The sequence below is a fragment of the Sander lucioperca genome, chromosome 9, assembly GCF_008315115.2.
Source record: "Sander lucioperca isolate FBNREF2018 chromosome 9, SLUC_FBN_1.2, whole genome shotgun sequence".
NCBI lineage: Eukaryota > Metazoa > Chordata > Actinopteri > Perciformes > Percidae > Sander > Sander lucioperca.
In genome coordinates this window covers 10014656-10035539 of record NC_050181.1, presented here as the reverse complement: position 1 = coordinate 10035539, position 20884 = coordinate 10014656, and the positions used below count along the sequence as shown (strand labels likewise).

General features: G+C 38.5%; 1 protein-coding gene across 17 annotated transcripts; it reads left to right on the top strand.

Annotated features, from left to right (window-relative positions):
• The first annotated feature begins 285 nt into the window (after positions 1–285).
• Positions 286–19760, top strand: dtna (dystrobrevin, alpha). 17 transcript variants are annotated; one of them, XM_031294087.2, is made up of 25 exons: positions 286–541; positions 1186–1513; positions 4064–4131; positions 5025–5105; positions 5194–5407; positions 5704–5789; positions 6295–6449; positions 6559–6664; positions 7229–7395; positions 7628–7752; positions 8489–8497; positions 8846–8929; positions 9186–9266; positions 11602–11697; positions 12855–12936; positions 13297–13391; positions 15004–15117; positions 15298–15394; positions 16469–16492; positions 17025–17184; positions 17283–17372; positions 17444–17543; positions 18003–18120; positions 18231–18268; positions 18523–19760. In XM_031294087.2, exons 3-24 carry the CDS (start codon positions 4065–4067, stop codon positions 18246–18248), a joined length of 2169 nt encoding a protein of 722 aa, XP_031149947.1. In that variant the 5' UTR covers positions 286–541; positions 1186–1513; position 4064; the 3' UTR covers positions 18249–18268; positions 18523–19760. The 17 variants fall into 17 exon arrangements, with proteins under 17 accessions (XP_031149947.1, XP_031149946.1, XP_031149945.1 ...); XM_031294086.2 differs by lacking the exon at positions 1186–1513; XM_031294085.2 differs by lacking the exons at positions 286–541; positions 1186–1513 and adding an exon at positions 1934–2158 and having other exon boundaries at positions 9198–9266.
• The last annotated feature ends 1124 nt before the right edge of the window (positions 19761–20884 follow it).

The window sequence follows — 20884 nt, the reverse complement described above, 5'->3', positions numbered from 1 at the left end:
AATGTAATTATTTTAATTGAATAGACTACTGTTTTCATTCACAAGAGTTAGCCTACTGAAAACACATCTCGATGACGCCATCTTCCCAAAGCTACAACATTCTTGCAGCGAATGAACGCCTCTTTGAATCCACCTGTGAAAATGTAAATGTAAAAGTAAATCTGCTTATGTTCTCTATGTCTGTATGTGTCCCCCTTTTTTGTATCAAACCGATCAAACCATAACATTTTGCAGCCGAAGTCGATACTGACCATGGATGTATTAAGAGAACTATATAGATACTGACGCAAGTTAAGAGATTCCGCATTACGTCATCGCAAAGGCCACATACTGGAGGCAAGTGCTGCCTCTATTCTCCTCAGCCAGTACGCTACCCGAAAATTTCCACGACACAAGCTTTGCAGGAGAGCGGCACAGGATCGGCCGCTTCGTGCAGTGATGCAGCACCCTACACCAAAGAAACCCTGATCGCACTGCAGGACACGACCGGCTCTCTGATTCCTGGATGGAAAATAGTGATGTAGCCTCGAAATAAATGGTGGTAAGTCTTGGGCAAGTGCTCTGCTGCAGCTGCTAGAAGCTGGCAAAGCAGCAGAGGAGCCACCTTAACCTACTTTGTCATTCAGGGTGAAATGAGTTTCCCCGATCAAGTTTCAGCGATAAAAACGGGAATGTGCATGATAAAAACATTAGGAACGGAGTCGTGAAGATATTTCTCCAACAACGAGACCTTTGTGTCGCGTACAAACAGGTGTCTCTGGCGTGACAGGTGATGTCTGAGCTGTAGGCTATACCACAATGTTCCTGTTGCTTTTCTCGCTGCCCTTTTACCTTTAATTGCTGTGGTGGAATTAAGATGTTTTTCTTAATGTTAGTGTCCAGAGGGCAACGTGACACTGTCTATGCCCAGGAGTAGGCTACATCTCTTTTCAAGCTTGTGACTGAAATACAAATCTTCTGTGTTGTCCATAACATCACACATTCGCACAGGCAGACTGTACTGTATTTAAAATTCATTCAGTGATTGTACTATTTTTGATACTTTAAAGTATTTACTCTTTTTAGTTATGTGCAAAGAATTCAAAACCAGTGTTGTAAACAAAATCACAGCACCACCAGCAAACCATAAATCTGTAGCTGCACTCTCATTTAACATAGGGGTCCTAAAGTTTTGGCTTTTTGCAGCTGAAACCATGGTGATCATCAGCAAGCAACAGAGAGCAGAGGGCCCTGCAGCAGACATCACTGGCTGGTACCAGACAGAAGGAAAAAACTGTTTCACTACCTACACAGCATGTAGGCCTACTACAACACTAGAGCACAACATCTCTGGCTGTGCTGAGCTCCAACTGATTAACCTTAAGTCAATGGCACAGCTTTTTTATTCCTGTCAAGGGATGGGATTCGGATGCCAGTGCAGTTTATAGTATCATGATGTAAAAATAACTCTGGCCAATCACTGGTAACAGCTGCGATGTACTGTACCGAGCCAACCAAAACACAGATTGTTCAAGTAAGTGCTTGTGTTTGGAAATGTTGCATGACAACCTGTTCATCAAGGAGGATATAAATTAACAGCACTGTCCACTATGTGTTATTGAGCTGCTACAGAAATAGACTCATAATGTAAATAACTGACTACTAAGGCATTTTTGCAGTTGAATATTCGTCTAACAGAAGTCCGTGCAGCATTGAAAGATAGAATGTTTCATTACTGTGAGGCCCTTGGTGTGGTTTTGGCAGTGCTTAGTCTTACCAGTCATTCTGCAATGGTAACAGTAAACAATGAGTTGCTCTTTTAAGGGCAGTTATGTTCTATTGCTGCCAGTGTGACAGTGCGACAGAGAAAGAGTAATGTTTGCTGTGCACATGCCAGGAATGAGGTTTGGAGTCTGCAACTGGAGAGCCAGTAAAGCTGTACAAGAATGTGGAGCCTTCTCATTTGTAGTTAAAGATAGAGTCAGCACAGGCTGTATCCTAGCTGGCAGTTTCTAATTTCAGATATTTTCAGTCGTCCATTTGGATTGCTTTTGTTGTAATGTTTCCTTGTTAGAAGGAAGTTTGTGTTGTGTACCATTATTTCCAAAAGGAGGACTTAGCTTTGTAATAACTCAGCTCAGGCAAGGAAAAGGAATACAACCATGGTGATTTATGAAAGGTATGTTGATAATCTTGCTTCCCCTCGCCATTGTACACTTTGTATTGGCTGTGCTGGTTTAATATCTGCTCTTGCAACAGATTGTATCAATCTCAGTTATTTCCGAGACTGAAAACAGGCCACAGAAGATCACATGTATCTGGCACTCAGGATGTGTTTGCTTGTGATGTGGAAAAGGATATCAATGTTAATCTATAAAATAGTGTATATTTGTGCACTTTTACATTTACTTACTGTGTAAGTGATGAATGGGCTTGCATATCCATTACTTTCAACATAACATTGGACTCCATGCTGCAGGTGCTGGCCTGACATTGCTGTGTGCATACATCTAAATGGCTATTTACTGTTGTCATTGCCACTGAAGAAACATTTGTTATTTGTGTTATTACAGGGTTGTTATTTGTAACATCTCTTTATAATATAAATCCAAAAATGTAGATGTTTTCTATTGTAGCTTGCACTGCTTTGCTATGAGTCTGCATCTGTAATTCCAGGTTAATTTATTAGCTCCCTCTTAAACTGGGGTTCACAGATTCCTAGAGCTCCATAATTGACTGCCTATACTAACTAGAAAGCAGAGGGTAAAGGAAGCTGTTTCTAATTTCCACACCATGGGTCTTTGCAGCATAACATTTGGGTGTACCCTAAATATTTTTGAGCAACTCGCCCAAGAAGTGCCAGTGTGCTCTTAACTATCATCCCAACTGATAATTTTCTCAGAAAAGATATTTTAGTAAAAAAACTTTTCTCTACAAACTTTGCTTGTCTGCAGTGGGAGGTGTAGTGTGTGTGTGGGGGGGGGTAACTTGTTCTATGTTTTTACAAACTGAGCGGCTGGGATCTTTGCTGCCATGGCAACAAACCACATGGTGTATTAAATTGCCTCGAACAGTGTGCAGTGAGGCATGGTGTGAGCGTTCTCTCTGCTGCTCTGCCCCTTTGAAAGTCTTGTCCTTGTCTTACTTAAGTTTTTCTGTGCACCCCCCCCATCCTCCCCCTCACATTTCTGATAAGCAGCGTAGTGTGCTACATTCAATTTGCAAATGTACTTAAAATACACTGAAAAATTGAGGTCAGTGTGTATTTATCAGGGCCACATTAAGCTGCTATGGGGCCCTGGGATAAAATGAGATGTGGGCCCCTGTTGTCCCCCCCCCCATTAGTATTTAATCATTTGTTTTTGGTCATTTAATTAAGCATAAAAATGCAAGCACAATATAACTTGAAATAATAAAGACCTTAATATGTCAAGCTAGATATAAACTGAGAACCTCTGTATGAGACAGAGTAATTGCTACTAGAACATTATGTAAGGGTGAATGATTTTGTATTCCTAGGGGAGAGGTTTAAATATGTAAACAGTAATAATGTATATTTATAGTGAAATGACACAATGTAGCTGTGAGTTGCATCATGTCAAATGGACATAATGTTATTATAGTTACTATGTTAACCAAGTTGTGAGTAGTCTGACTATCCTGATATACAGTGAAGGCATAATAGCCTGACAGGCATTCTCCTCCCCTTCCACTATTTCCGCTATCTATTTTGCAAAGGCGCTGTCGCTGCATCGGAGGCTTAGCACCACCCAAGACGATTGTCATTAGTTTAAAGAAATACAAACAACCCAGAGCATTTTTCCCCCTATCCCTGCATGATAACTCGTGCAGCCAGACCATACTCCAGTGCTGTGTGCAATGCGAGACTAAGTTGTGAGTGATGCGTTATACACAGTAGTTTAACAAATGCTTTGTGATCAATTACAGTTACATTTAGCAGTTTATTTATACAGAATAAAGCTGAAAGCAATAGGAAAATCATATTCAGTGATTGAACTATGCCTTAGTTGGAACTGTTTCTGCGTACACAGGCTCTGACATTACTTTCTCTCCTTTTGATCAGAATGATTGAAGACTTCGGGTGGAGTGGTGACAACATGGCAGATAGAAGGCAACTGTTTGTTGAGATGAGTAAGTGCTCAGGGCCACAGCTCAGCGTGATCTACGCTGGACTGTTTTACTCATTGATCATAAAAATGGCAAATTCTTCTCTGTATCTTTCTTGTAAAGCAAATATGAAGATCAAGTGTCTCCACTTGTGTCAACCAGATTTATTTTAAAAACTGACGGACACGCATCCAGTATGACCTCATGCTCTCTCACTATTTACACAGTGTGGAGGCACACTCCTATGGAGACCCACAATATATATATATATATATATATATATATATATATATATATATATATATATATATAAAACTCATTTATATTTTACTCCAGTATTTAAAAATATCCTTTTGCCAGTCTGTTGTTTTTTCACATCGCCAATGGCTATTTCATTTAATAATTCCTTAAACTGTGTCCCAGTTCCAAACTACATACTAATTCAAAGCAGGTTTTGAGTACATTTTGTGTTCACACTAGAAAAATGGCAAAAATAAGTATGAAAGTCAGAATGTATATTAATATATACTTTATTTTTTGAGTGTGCTGTTAATAGACACATTTTGCATTGCACATAGTGAGAAAACATTATGAAACAGAAAATAAATTTAAAAAAACAGCTGAAGTTAAAAAATAATGACCTACGATAAACTCAGTCTTTTTGTAAAAAGAAGCAGGATGAAAAAACATTTCATAATATACAGATGAGTTTGAAAGGTTTATTTGGTTATTTAAAAAAAAAAAAAACTAAAACTGATTATAAACTAAATATTTTGTCTGTATTTATTTATATGATTACTTATTTCATAGTGTCATTTATTTAGTTGACATTGAATACTTTGAGCCTCCATACTCATTATCTATGAACTAGCATTGACATTTCCGTTGATATTTAATGAGAAGTAATTCTTCCTCAGGGGCTCAAGACTTGGACTCCATACGATTATCGACATACAGAACAGCCTGCAAACTTAGATTTGTTCAGAAGAAATGTAATTGTGAGTACGATGCAGTTACTTTTAACCACATAATTTTGCTCCTAATCCTTTCCATCAGAATGTTTATATTCAGTTTTCCTGTTTCCAGTGCATTTGGTTGACATTTGGAACATCATCGAGGCTTTCCGAGAGAACGGCATCAACACCATGGACCTCAACGCCGAGCTCTCTGTGGCTCGTTTAGAAGTGGTACTGTCCACCATTTTTTACCAGCTAAACAAGCGCATGCCCACCACCCACCAGATCAACGTGGATCAGTCCATCAGCCTGCTGCTCAACTTCCTGCTGGCGTCCTATGACCCGTGAGTAACACGTCACGTGACAGTTGGTGGCTAGTGGGGTACTTTCTCATCTGAGGTTTTGACGTGAGCTAATGTAGTGTGAAATGTGACTCTGAAGTGTCTGCAAAAGTGGAGTGAAAATACAGACTACAGATTTGCCTTCATAATTTCATAACATGCTCATCTAGAGTGTACTTTTTTTTTAAACTGTTGATTCTAGTCATTGACAGCTCCTTTTTAAGGAATATATGACAATACAGTATCTACTGTTTAGGAAATACAGGACCATAATGTAAAATGTATTTGCTCCTTTTTAGGGAGGGCCATGGCAAGATATCTGTCTTTGTTGTGAAGATGGCCCTAGCAACCATCTGTGGAGGGAAAATCCTGGATAAATTAAGATGTAAGCAACACAACAAATGCTTATTTTACTTTCTTATTGTGAAAAATGAAATGAAAATCACCCATTTTACTTTTAATAAATCAGCTAATTTTCTTCATACAGTTTCAGATCTAATTAATATACTGCTTTGGAATTTCTAATACAAATTTCTATTAGTGTCTGTACTACCATATCTCTGTCTGCTTAGCCTTTTGCTCCTAAAGGAAGAAGCAGTACTGGTCTAGCTCTTCATGGCTGGGAAAAGTCATTATTCATTATCTGAAGCATAGGGTTTTTTAATGTAATTTACAAAATCCATGGGAGCAGTAGCAATGGCTCATGAAAGGAAAAAAAGGAGGGCTTTGTTGCTGGTGTATTATAACAATTAATTGGAATAATTGTTTTGCTTTGATTTGTTTTCACAAATAAGTGGGATAATTGTATTGTGTAATGCTGTAATAAGCCGACTGTGGTGGCAGCTGACAATTAGTTTGATTTTGATAATGTCTCCCTGCTTTGTTCTCAGATATTTTTTCACAGATATCAGATTCTGCGGGAATAATGGTGCACTCGCAGTTCGACCAATTTCTGAGGGAGGTTCTCAAATTACCCATGGCGGTTTTTGAGGGACCTTCTTTTGGTTACACTGAACAAGCTGCAAGAATGTGCTTTACACAGCAGGTAAGGGTTCATTAACCACAGAGTGTATCTGTGATTGTTTTAGCATTGACGGTGTGGAAGATTTTTCCTGTTGAATCATCTCACTCTCCTCTGCACCCAACATCAACAGAAAAAGGTCTCCCTCAATACATTCCTCGATACGTTGATGTCAGACCCATCCCCTCAGTGTCTGGTGTGGTTACCGCTCATGCATCGGCTCGCCAACGTGGAGAACGGTAAGAAACCACATAGAATATTTATAAATGGGGAAGCTAGCGGGGCTGGGAGGATGTAAAGTTCAGCTTTGCATCATAATATTGAGTCACCACACACAATCAGTCAAGCAAACAGACACACACACACACCTCCAATGAAGATGACCATTGGGACCTTACACCCTGTGCATGAGTGTGTGTGTTTGTGCATAATTGTGATGCACTCATCTTCACAAGCCACCTGCATGTAAGCAGAAGAAAACCAGTCACATGCTTACACACACACACACACATATATATATATATATATATATATATATATATATGTGTGTGTGTGTGTGTGTGTGTGTGTGTGTGTGTGTGTGTATATATATATATATATATATATATATACAGCATGCTACAGCATGTTAAAATGAAATGAATGTTATCACCTGAACAGACTCAATAGCATATCTGTCCTTAAATGAATGGACATGAGTCCTCTTCTTTGCAAAATGCTAAATATCTGGGTTTACAATCCCATCTGTTTGTGTTCATGTGTTTGTCCATCTGTGTGTCTGACCCCTCCTCTCCTGCCTCCAGTCTTTCACCCGGTCGAGTGCTCCTACTGCCATACTGAGAGTATGATGGGCTTCCGCTACCGCTGCCAGCAATGTCATAATTACCAGCTCTGTCAGGACTGCTTCTGGAGGGGGCATGCCAGCGGTTCCCATAGCAACCAGCACCAAATGAAGGAGTATACGTCATGGGTAAGGGAAGGAGAAGGGGAGGAGGAGAGGGGCGGGCTCAGGGAGGTGTGTCTGCACTGGACCATCATGCAGTGCACATCATGGTCATTGTGGCAATTTTCGTTATGCTTCACCACAATGTGTGGATGCTGAACGTTGGATGCAGGTGACAGTATCGCTGTAACAAGGCCATGTGTTTTGAAAAGAATTTAGTTTCCTCAAGTCCTCAGAATTCGCATCTCACTTCTTCCAGAAATCTCCTGCTAAGAAGTTATCCCATGCCTTCAGTAAGTCCCTGAGCTGTGCATCCAGCAGAGAGCCTCTTCACCCCATGTTTCCTGAAATGCCAGACAAACCTCTCAACCTAGCTCATATTGTGTAAGTTCATCTTCTTTCTTTTCTCCCACTTCTATCTCAGATGTTATCCCCTCAGCTGATAATTATCTTGTAGCTGCCTCAGAGTCTGAAGTGATTCCAGTCAATCTCTGATCAATGGGGCTTAATTATAGCCTTGGGAATGATTGTGATCTGCAACACTGCTGCTACCATTCCTTGACTTGACTGATGTTTGTGTTGTGTTATAAATAATGAAACAACAGCCTACACAAGCACATACTTTGTGGCACCCTGGGGCTGTTTATTAACGGCCGGTATACAGGGACATACAGTAAAGGCTACTTCTGGGACAAAAATCACCCACCGACTGGCATTATCTGTGTTTATTCTTTTACCTTCAAATTGAAGGTAGTTGCAGTAGTTTATGACCCTTAAACAGCCAAATAGATTCGGATTTTTGCAGTTTTGTAGAACAAGGATTTTTTAAGCCAATACCCATATCAGTTAAAAAATCTGATAATGATACATATTGGTAGATATACTTTTTCACATTAACACATAACACAGTTTCTTTCGACATGAAATAATTGTGTTCAAGATATAGATATTCCAGATAAGATATTCTGTGTTTCTTTTTACTTATTGGCTGACATTTTTGAAAGATTCATGGTCATTTTCAAAATGACTGGAATTTTTACTTTTAGTGTAGTGATTGCACTTCTGGGGCTGATTGTAATCAATTATTTTCATTCCTTTTCTTGTTCTGTACTTTCTTCAGAGACACATGGTGAGTTTGCTTTGATTATTTAACACATCCCAAAATGTGTCATTTTTGTGACTGTAGATTTGAATCCTTTGTTTTGTGCTTATCATAGGCTACAGTATTGTAAGTCCCATCCACCCTAGCATACTCTCACTGTTGTTGTGTTTGTGGATTCACAGATTCATTCCTCCATTCATTGCATGTTTTTATTATTTACCACACCCTACGTAACTAATCATATATCTGATTTGTCACATCCTGATATATGTACAGCAGGTCATCTACCAAAATGAAAATTTTAGAGATTATAAAATTTAGATGAACTCCACACAGACAAAAGAAAAAAAGGAGGTGCATTTGTTTCCTGTTCAGGCCACCAAGACCAGTGAACATCACCAACGACTACTCACTCTCCCACTCCATGCCTACATCAGGGAACCCTTACTCCACCAAAAAGTGAGTACAGCTGTAACAATAGATGTCCTGGATTTTGAGTTCAGATCTTTTCAGTTTGCCACACTCCCTAAAGGCCCCATCCCCTGTAGACTTTGTGACCCACACTGTCTTTTTGTTCTTGCCTTTATCTTCCAAAGTGTGTGTGTGTGTGTGTGTGTGTGTGTGTGTGTGTGTGTGTGTGTGTGTGTGCGTGCGTACGTGTGTGTGTGTCATTGTACTTTTTTTTCTTTGTGGTTCCTTGGCTGAATGTAAATAGCTTGCCTTACAGCAAGAATAATGATGTTGGGCAAAGAAAGCCCTTCGATGGGGCTGCTCCACATTTGTTGAAAGGGAGAGGGTAAGTGACACAGGTGTGCATATGAGAATGCATTTGCAGCTCAAATGCATGCATGAACTAATATAGATAATAATCATAGGGCATAAACTAGAGTGCTTATCATCCTAAAGAACTAGTTTTGTTATAGAGGGGTTTACATTGTTGTTCTCGAGGGACAATCTCAAAGACGCTAGATGAAGCATGCATCATAAAGATCATTGGCAATTACTTTGGATTGTCTATTACAGTTTTTTCATTCACACAGAAATGGGAAATATAAACTGCCAGTTTTGGATATAACCCACTTTGAAGTACCCTTAATCTATTCTATTCTGAAGCTGTAACAGTTAAACAGTTTAAATTTCCAGGCTCAGTTATGATATAAGTGAACAAGTATACCTGTTTATGTAAAATAGGCTTACCTTGTTGTTTTCGGTTACTATTTATCTTGTATTTTAGAAGATAAAAGAATTGTTGATCATGAATTTCTAGTAAAATGCCTTTGAGCTCCTCTGCACCTGCACTTGATGATGAAGAAAGTGTTTCTTTAGGGAACACTACTCCCTTTCATAACACTGGCTTATAGAAAAACATACAGACGTGATGAGTGATAGTTCTTTAGGTTATTCTCGATGTGCATGTCAGAGCATCGTGACTGTTTGCACAGACACCATATAAATCAGGGGATGTGCCCTCTGAAGGTTAACTGGATAGCGTTACAACAATGACTGAGAATACTTGATTACATTCCCCAACTTTATAACAAGAGTTTTGACTTTAAACAGCTGGAATATGCAGGTAAATAGGCACCGCAGCGATTACTTCACTCCAGAAATTTTAAAAAGAGTCGTCGAAATTAAAACAGATTGATGACAAGATATCCTGACTTTTAGTTTCTAATGTTAGTCAAGCTCTCAAAGCCTTGGACCGTAGACTTCCCATAATGCAACACAATAAGCTTCCTATCCTAACCAGCCACAAGTTTGTGTTGTTGCGTTTCTGTTAAAGCTGCACTGACCAATATTTATTATAGTGACAGTGAATTCAACGTGTAATGTGAAAGGTGTCGCTCATAGTGGCAAACCCACAGATTATTATCGGCAGGTCCCCTCAGCTCTACGGAGCTTTTAGCATCTTTAAGCTAATTGTTTTGTTTTTTTAAGGCCCAGAAACTTGTTTTTAAGTCATTCTCGCCACTTGCAGCAGGCAGCTGTTTTCAGCAGAAAACTCTGATATACGACTACCTATCCAGCACCAAATACCTGTAGCAAACAGACAAAGTTGGTGATTAGCCGGTGAACAAAGTAGAGCATTTAGATGAATGATAAAAAGCCAGATATTTTTTTCAGAGGTTGGTGGAGCAAAACAGAGCTAAAAGAAGAGTGAGTACTGGACTTGAATTCATCGGGTGGACAGAAACAGACTCCAGATGTTGCTTTGTGTCTGCTAGATGTTTAAATAAGCAACTGTTTGCCAACACATACCATAACAACTTTTGATTTTTAGAAAGAGAGTGTACAATTGGTGTAGTGACCTTTTAATTTGAACTGAACAAATGTGATAATTTTGACTAGTTATTGTGACGTTTAACATCCAGCAAAAAGTGCATATTGACCTCATAATGTTGGACATGTTACCAACAAGCTAATCATGTTTAACAGATCCATTTGTGTGTTTAGATCATTTCAGCTTTCCCACCATTCTGAGGCCAATATGCAGTAGCTGGTAGATGAATGTTTTTTTCATCTGATTAGCTGCTTTGCTAAATTAGCATAACGGTTTGTTAGCTTGCTGGTTAACAAACCAAAATTCAGTTTTTTAAGGTTAACTTGCATTTGCCATTGTTGTTGCTGTTTTGAGACATTTTATGGTCACAGCTAATTCTGCATTGACCCTCCACAATGGCAGTAGGAATGGTTGCTATAGGAGTTAGAGATGCAGGTGGAAAGCCTCTATAAATGTAGGAGCTACATCAGAAAGACTGTGCATGCCTGACATATCTTGGGTGGCAGATTGTTTGACTTAAAAATAATTACTTTTAATAGTTTTAATAACAGAGCACTAAGTGATTAATGCTTGGAGAATGAAAACATGTAGCCTGTAGAGTCTTTTTTTTGCTGGGCATGTCCTTAATAGTGCTCCAAGCCTTCATCACTGGGGTCTTTCCCAAACATAATATGGCCTTGTTTCTCTCTAGTCACCCATGAATGGCTGCCTTTCAGCCCGTCTTCTCCTCTTTTCTTTTGTTGCGTTTTGTCCTTTCTCTCTCTGCTTCCTGTCCCCTCTCTCCCTGTCCCTCTATTGTCACCTGTGTAATGTCATGTGTTATGTTTTGTGAAACCCTGCACTGTTCCAGGTTGAACTACAACCTTGATGTTGCCGATAGACTTGCAGACGAACATGCTCTGATTCGCCTCTATGTGAATCTACTCCAAAACAACCCCAGATCATGGTTAGTTTGGTGTGCACCTGTGTTTGCCAAACACCAGTGAAAACCATGTGCTCTGCTGATCTCGCAATCTTTCCCATAACTTACCTTATTCCGAGTGTGTTTCAACCATAATGCTGCATGCTTTAAATTGTAATTGTTTGTTGTTATTCAGCAGCAATAATGAACTGGTTAGTACCTAAAATTATTTCTACTAAGAGATCAGTATATGTGGGATTTGATTCCAAGATTAAACTAAATTTTTCACATTTGAGTCCTGAAAAGACCTTGTTAGTATACACATGACTACATAATATTAAATTCAATTGTCTCAATCATAAAATGTATTAATCGTTGTCTTTGAATAAAATTTGCAAAAGGCAAAATAGTCTCATATTTGTCACATTAAAATTGTATAACTCCAAATGCTTAGGGCAGATTAGTTAGTTAATTGGTACCAAATACTGCTGTTTTCCTGAGATCTGACTGCCTCCTTAAAAGGTCATGTCTAAAATGAGTTTGGTCCAGAAATTGTGTAAATTGTTAAAAACTCAAGACTGATGTGTGAGCTGACTGGTTTTTTATTTCAACATTGGGAATATGACGCATTACTGCTTATTTTCTCACTTACAAGAAATATGAAAAGAGTGATGCCTGTATTTTCTTTATATATATGTGTGTGTGTGTGTGTGTGTGTGTGTGTGTGTGTGTGTGTGTGTGTGTGTGTGTGTGTGTCTGTGTGTGTTTTAATGCTGATTACAATGCCATCTATCATGTTGGCTATCTATATCTATATTAGCAGCTCCCACATATCTTCCTGTGTGAGTGCATTTGAGTGCTTTTTTACTTTATGTGTGCTTGGAAATGCATAGCCATGTTTGTTTTTACTGTATCAGTGATCAGACTGTATAAGTAACCCTTCTGTTTTTGTAAATACAAAAGATTACTTCAGCTCCACTTTTATGTAATTCCTGCTTTTGGGGTTTTACATGAGTACTTTAGCATGGTTACGCTGGCCTCTGCTGTAAAACTTATGAAGCTTTCCTGCCAAAGAACTAATCTGACTTTTTAACAAACTAAACTTTCTTGGATTTTTGCATTTTTTTTCCCCTGCATAATTTACATCTGCATAGCTTTGTAGTAACTGTGTCGTGTCGTGACTCCATTTTCCTCTTGATCAGTTTGCTGGAGAGCAGTAACCATCAAGAAGAAGAGCACAGTCTCATCGCCCGCTATGCTGCTCGACTGGCTGCTGATGCTGCGGTGAGATATATATATATATATATATATATATATATACATTTAAGATATTTATTGCTCACAATATCGTGGCATCTTTCATCGGTGTCCACTGCCAAAAATCTGTCCTTGATGAGAAGAGGGTTTAACGTACACTGCTAGGGGTTCAGTCCTTTTTATTGCTAAGATGATGAAGGGATTTACAAGTGGTGAATGATTTCTAACCAGATTTGTATGCCTGTTTATGTTCCGACCAGGTCTTGATGGATGGCTGGTGACTTGACTGTTTTATTCCCCCTGTGAGATATGAGATAAGGTAATGGATGACATCATCCAGAGGTAAAGTCAGTTCACGTGATGTCTCTTGCTTGATTTCACCAACAGGCTCAACAGCAGAGAATCCCCACAGACCTCCCCTACTCTCTGGATGCCAACAAACAACAGAGGCAGCTCATTGCAGAGCTTGAGAGCAAAAACAGGTTAGGGATGACTGCTTTGCTGTTCAGTTATCTTCTGTTTGTCTTTCTCTTCTTTTTTCAATTCCACAAAGAAATTCACCTTAAGTACACATACCTCAAAGCACATTCATTATTGATAACTAACTAGTATTATTATTATTATTATAAGGAATGTTCATTATTAGCCAATGTATGATATTCCTTATTAACATTTTTAAGGAGATAACTGTGTAAATGCCAATGAATATCGGACCATGGAAGGCAAGTCAAGCCAATTTATTTATACAGCATATTTCATGCACAGTAGCAAATTCAAAGTGCTACAAATTGCTAAAAAATAAGTAAAATAGGATAAGAGAAAAAAGAAAAATCAGTAAAGAAGACTTATCATTTAAAAAGTAACAGCAGGTTTACCATTAAAATGACAGCAAGATAATAGTGAATAATGAAACCAAAGTGGAGACAAAAGTTTAACTACAGGCAACAGTGAACAAGTACGTGGGATTTAATGCAGCTATAATTCATTTGTATTTAATATAAACAATGGATCACATGACTACTTGTGTATGACGGGGGTCACTCGTGGTGAGGAACCCACAGAGAATTATCCCCAGATGTGCAGTTACCTTTAGCGGCTCAAAGTCACACTGTCATGGCTCGAATAGAACGCAGCTGTGGTTTATTTTATTACTAACAGTTTTTCCTAAGAGCCAAAATATCAGTTGTGAAAAAAGTCTAAAGTGTCTTCCACCCTCATTGTTTTGGTTTTCAGCATCTTTACTGTTAGGTTCTCTCTCACTGCTCTCATAGCGTCGTTTTTGAAATTCTTAGTCGATTAACACTCTAATCGATTAGTTGATTTCATCGACCCGTCTGTAAAACTGAGTTTCTCCACAAAGAATCATGCAAAAGCACCACTTTAAGTCTTGTGTTTACCAGAGATGTCCTCATAGGTTTCTTGGAAATAAGTCATTCAGTATGAACAAAGCATAAAAAATGACTACTTGACTAAAAACATCTTAGTCGACTAAGTCCAAACGACCGATTAGTCGACTAATCAACTAAGAGGGGGCAGCTCTAAAAAAAAAAAGAAAGAAAAAAAAGCACTAAGAACCTACTGTGGAATAACCTGCCCAGCACCAAATGGCAGACAAAGTTAGTGAATAACTGGTGAACATAGTGGAGCATTTAGAAGCTAAAAAGCCAGATTTTTACCTTAGGAGTTAGTAGAGACCAAAAACAGCTGAAAGAGACTGAATACTGGACTTACATTCATCAGGTGAACACAAACTAATGATACTCCGTACCTACTATAACCAAGGTGATAAAATGTGGGTTCACAGCTTGTTTCTGATGCCCCCAAGTGGCCAATGAAAATCAGTTATTGCAGGTTAAAGTTTAAATTTAAACATGGTCAGATTTGGACAGTGCGATCGTCTGGGAGGTTGTTCCAAGAATATGCAGCCATGGTCAGATTTGGACAGTGCGATCGTCTGGGAGGTTGTTCCAAGAATATGCAGCACAGTAGCAAAATGCAGCTTCCCCATATTTTGTGTTGACCCAGGGTCATATGGACAAACCCTGTCTGAAATATAACCTGGTCCTTTATACAGTATGTTTTTGCCTGTCACAGAGAAATCCTACAGGAAATCCAGCGGCTGCGCCTTCAGCATGAGGAGGCCTCCCAGCCGCCACCTGACAGGGGTCAGCAGAACCCCACTCTTCTGGCTGAGCTACGACTTCTCAGGTAACTCTGCGTAGTGTTTATAACAGGCATAGGCTGCAGCAGGACATACATATTGTAATTGCTTTCCTTTTTTCCTGGGTAAAAAAACAGCATTTGCTAGAGTCTACAGATGCTCATACAACTTTTTTTTGTGATGTGACATGATGGTATCATCACGTTGTACAACTTGTTTCCTGTCAGGCAACGCAAAGATGAGCTTGAACAAAGAATGTCTACTCTGCAGGAGAGTCGCAGGGAACTCATGGTGCAGCTGGAGCAACTAATGATGCTTCTCAAGGTACTACAGACGTGCCTTTCATCTCTTTGACTTCGCAGCACTCAAATACAGAACACAGATAAGACGCCTTCATAATTACTGAGCGAACACATTCTGAGCAAACACATTCTGAGCAATAAGGTTGTGGTAATTTAGTTACAAGTTTGCATTTTGGCCAGAATCAGCTCTGTTGCAGTTGAAATATGCATGTTTATAGACACGGACATGTCTACTGTACTGTACTGTAGCTTGTTTTTTTTGTTTTTTATTTGGAGGCAGGTGGTAAGCAATATGGACAGATGATGAATTTCCCTTGTATTACAATTTCTCCCAGCTGTGGGTGATCACTCCAGCTAATATAAAGCATACACTGCACTTTGCAGATGAGGAAGCATGTAAGCAATTACCCAACATGTCCGTTAGAGGGCGTACATCTTTAACAGTCAAGCTCTGTTGAGACCATTGTCATTTTTTGACTGTAAAAATTAGAGGTACATGACATTCACATATATAATTTAAGATTAAGATCTAGTCGGTGTCTCGTGTCAGTCCTGCTCAAAGACCTGTGAGTTGATTTGTGAGTGACAGCCAGCTCCAACGCTGTGTTTTAGTCTTTGTTTGTTCTGTTTACATTTGGATCATCAAAAAGTGCCATCTCTCACATACATTTAAATAATAAAAAATATGTCACACATGCCTTTTTATTAGCCACGTTATCTCGTGCTGCCAGACGAGAGTCCAGACAGCCGGTTTAAGGGCAAGATATTGTGTCTTGGGATTATGCTCCATCACACCTTACAAGACAACATACACTATCTACTCCCTTCTAAGGAGGATAACCTTTAGTGCAAGATATCTTCTGCAGTCAACAAGACAGGAGTTCCTCAAAGCCTACATAAACTGCACACTATACTGGCTTAAGTGGGGAGGATATCAATCTAATTAGGCTAAAAGGATCAATGTTAATCCATTAAACTTGCACGAGGAAGCCACATGCTTGTCACGTCCTGGAGGAATTACTGATTGGATTGTCTTTTAGGAATACTCAATGTAATGTGGTTGTTGTTTCATGAGCCATAAAATATTGTTTTTCAGCTAGAGGAGGAACGGAAACATGCTGTAAGTGTAAAAACTGTTAAGCAAAAAGAGGCTGAAACTACACTTGGATTCAAAATGATTGCATGTTTGAAGTAAATACTGTTGTCGGGTGAAAACTGTGTTTCTGAAATTCCTAACACCAACTTGTGGTTTGGTCCATGCGAATAATTGGAATAGCTTTTAGAGAGAAAATCTGTTTTAACAGCATGTCGAGTTTTTGAAAAATACTGACATAATAGAAAGTGTCCCTTAATGACTCCACATAGTGTACATTTCTAGCATGTGTGTGTAATGTTTGTTACTTATAAAGCTATTGTGGTGACAAATGAGCTTCTCTGTTGACTTAAAATTCTTTGCTGTGAACTGAGCGCTAACAATGAAAAGAGTTATTTGTTGCATTGCTCGTTAAGGTTTGCTTTGATAAGAAACCTTTCAATTCAGATTATGTTACATTATTCTCATAGTCTTCTCATTACAGCATGGGTTTCTCTGTTAACAATGCCAACGCAGTGGCAGCAGTTTACACTAAAACGGTCTGGATGATGTTTTACAGACTCAGGGTCCCGGCTCTCCACGCTCGTCCCCCAGCCACACCACCAGCCGGCCGATCCCCACCCCAATCCACTCGGAGTCTGCCGGCACGACCCCGACTCACACACCTCAGGACTCACTCATGGGCGTGGGAGGGGATGTTCAGGAGGCCTTTGCTCAGGGTAACACACACAGAAAAGCATGCATCAAGTGTTGGATATGGTGTCCAAAGCACGGTTGGAAGCAAAACAATCTTTGTGTGTGTGTGTGTGTTTCAAAGGTCCAAGGAGAAATTTGAGAAACAACCTACTCATTGCTGCTGACTCCATCACCAACACAATGTCGTCATTAGTTAAAGAACTCAATTCAGGTAAAAATGAATGAAAAAAGCTTTCTGAATTTTTATACAACAGCTGTTTTATAATGTCTTTTTTTCCACAGAGGGTGGAAGTGAGACTGAGAGCACTGCAGATTCTGACTTTGGACGTGGTGACCTATTGGCCACAACCTCTTCAGATCCCTTCTTCACATATAAACCAAGGTACTACTGTAGGATGTTTCATCAACAGTTAGTAATAACTAATAATAAGTCATAAGTAAGTAATTAGTAATAATTAGGGTCTTCTTCTACCCTTTCGTTTATCCATTGTAGCTGCTTAACCTGAGAAACTGCTTTGGCACATCTTGCTCCTGACAGTTAATTTGCTCTGTTGCCAGCTTTCCCAGTAGTGTTGCTTTGTTTTATACAGATGTGTGTGCCTAATACTTCAGGTCATTTCTGATATTTATATAAACCACTGGTGTGAATCAAATGTAACGGTTGTCATAAGAGATTACAAGTCGGTGGGACTTCAGCTCTGGCTGTTGTTTTCAATCTTAAATGAAAATGTATTACTTAAAAAATAATACTTCATTCCTGTTGTTCTTCTCTTCTGTCACAATAACTTCTGTTTTCAGGTATCTTGTGTCTTATTTTAAAAGTGCCTGTTATTTGTCACAGGAGTTCCAGCGCTGCAGAGGAGGAGAGCTTTGAGAACGATCTGGAGCAGCGGCTGGAAGACGAGCTCAAGTTGGAGGAGCTAATAAAGCACAGGCAGGAACCAGACAAGTCGTGCATGGTGAGTTCTAGCTTTCCAGGACTGTAAAATGGAAGGAGAAGGTAGCATTTTGTGTATCACACCTTGTCGATACTTGTTCTAACTTGCTGTGTTTTGGTGGTGTGGTACAGGTGACGCTGCAGCAGTGACTGTGTTAGTCCAGATGACTAAGTAAGTATCTGAAACAACAATTAAATGTGTCCTCTACGTTACCTGTGTCAGACTTTTACTTTTTTATTCTAGCATATAGGTCATCATTACAGTGTTTTTCAACATATTTTTTTGTCTCACTGACTAACTACTAAGAAAATGTTCACATGCCAAAGTGTTTCTATCTGAGTGCTCCAGGTAGCATATTTTGGATGTGATGCTTAACACTTGAATTACACCGTGCAGTTAGTAACATGTTCTGTATCCTTAACAGGTGAGCAATATGAAAAGCAACAATAGTAGAAGACACTGGATGAGACGACACTGGGCCGACGGTACAGAGCACTGAAGATATGAAGAATTTAAGTTGAATAAATGGCTGAATCCAACCATATAATACATCTTTGTAAAGATATATTTTTTAACCAACCTCATATTTAAGGTAATACTGTGAGCTGATGTAAAGAGATTATTTAGTGAGCTGTCTATTACACCACAGGTGCCATAAAAACCACATGACTTTGGGGAATTATTTCTTAATTTTTAGCCTTTTTGAGTGAGTTGTCAAGCAAATGTACAACGACGCAGAAAATTCAGGGTGGCAAACCTGATTATTTCAAATTCTCATGTTTCTGCAAACAGTGAACCATGTTTAAGTGTTTGTTTGTCTTCTGATTTAAGATATAAACCTGCGTTGGAGTTGAAGCTATAGATGATAAAATTTGCAATATTTTATAAATGTATAACTCCAGATTTAACCACTAGTCCATAGATTTCTTACTGTTGCTGTCGAGTGGCTTTTGTATTGTTTTTTGACTTGTGTTTGGAGCAGGCCAAGTTTTTTTTTTTTTATTTACATTAGTGATAATAATGCACACATGCCTTAGCTGATTGGATGACCTCTCAAATGAGCTCGTTCAAACTGTCAACGCAGCATAACAACAAAACACACCTGTTCAGCAGAAATGCTAGTTGTCTTCACTGGATGTTAAACTCATTAAATCTGGTGCTGGGAAGTGATTTTGTCGACTCACACACCTCATATTTGGTCTGCAAATATGTACACTGTCTACATATAAACTGTCACTTAAAAACAAGATATAGATGGATTGGTTCTGACATCTGGAAGTGTTTTAAGATTCGGTGAAAAAGATATCACAGGAACTTCCAAATCATGCAAATTCAAAGGTTTACACTGGTAAGGGCATTGAACAAGTTGTGTTTACTATCAATGGTTTATGAATTAAGGTTCGATCGTTTGCCATTGTTTCATTTGTTAGCCTCAATGCTCTCATACACAAATTTCTGTGTGACTTGCACACCAAACATGCACACTCTTGATGTATTTTCTGAGTGTGCGTGAAACTTTACTCAGTCACTTTTGGAAAAAGTGGCAAGCCAATCTAAAATCATAAATGTGTGAAATATATCTAGTTTGATTTTTGAGCAAGTTCATAGCAGTGATTTTGCATGGTGGTGATGCATAATAAAGTGTTGACACAATATCACAATTTTTGCCTATGAACTCCTTTTCTCTTCTTTTTCCATTTCAGACCGGCACACTTCAATTGGCTTGGTTTGGCAGTGCACATTTATTATCTGTCATAAATGCACTGTTGGCTGCCCTCAACCTATTGTCTATAATTCATCACATAGACCCACCATCTGAGGTAACATAAAAGCAGCCATCCAGCACAGAATCTCACAGTCATGTGAATATTAGGTGGGAGAATTTTGCTCTCAGGCAATATTATCAGCATATGAATTAACTGATATTAGTCTTCATTTTTATTATCAATACTTTTTGAAGACATCAACAGAAGCTCGTCCATCATCCATTACCAGGTCTTTGCATAATTGAATGAAGTCTTTCCACAATATGTCTTTTCTTTATATGGTCTATGTTGTGTCTACTCTATCAGCATCATTAGCAAAGCAGCTAATTGTGATGAATTTCATACCAAGGCGGCTCTTCCAAATATCTTTTGTCTTGTAACAAGTGCATGACTGCACCCTGGTGTTAAAACGCGAGGAATGCAGTTGTGTCAGTGGCTGAACATCAAAGAAAACTTTGTGCACTGTATTTCCCACTCTTTTTGTAGATTTTATTTGGATGGAAAAAATAATTAAATAATAAAATAATATACTTTTTTCACAAATAAATATTTAAGTTGCTGTCTCAGCAAGGCCCTTACATTTATATTAATATTTCTCTTACAGGAATTTATGAATTTAAAGTTAATCTAATACAATAAATTCTGTATTGTACACATAAATAACATTTATTATTAAGTTTATATATTATTAGTATATTTTTGGTTTAAATATATTGTCAATGATTTTTTTTTAATGAAATGTCCATAAAAACATAAATAAATTATTAAACATGGTGAAACATGGTCATTACAAATAAGAACACAAGGTGACCTCTTTAAATGTCTTGTTTTGTCTGATCAACAGTCCAAAACCTCAATTATTCAATTTATTATCATAGAAGATTAAGATGAAAATGTATTATTAGTAGTAATAATTCAAAATGTATTCAAAATGTATTAACATTTATTTTTTTATTTGCCATTCTGATTGATTGAACCGCTGTAACAATGACTATCAATTCATCATTCAATCATTTTGA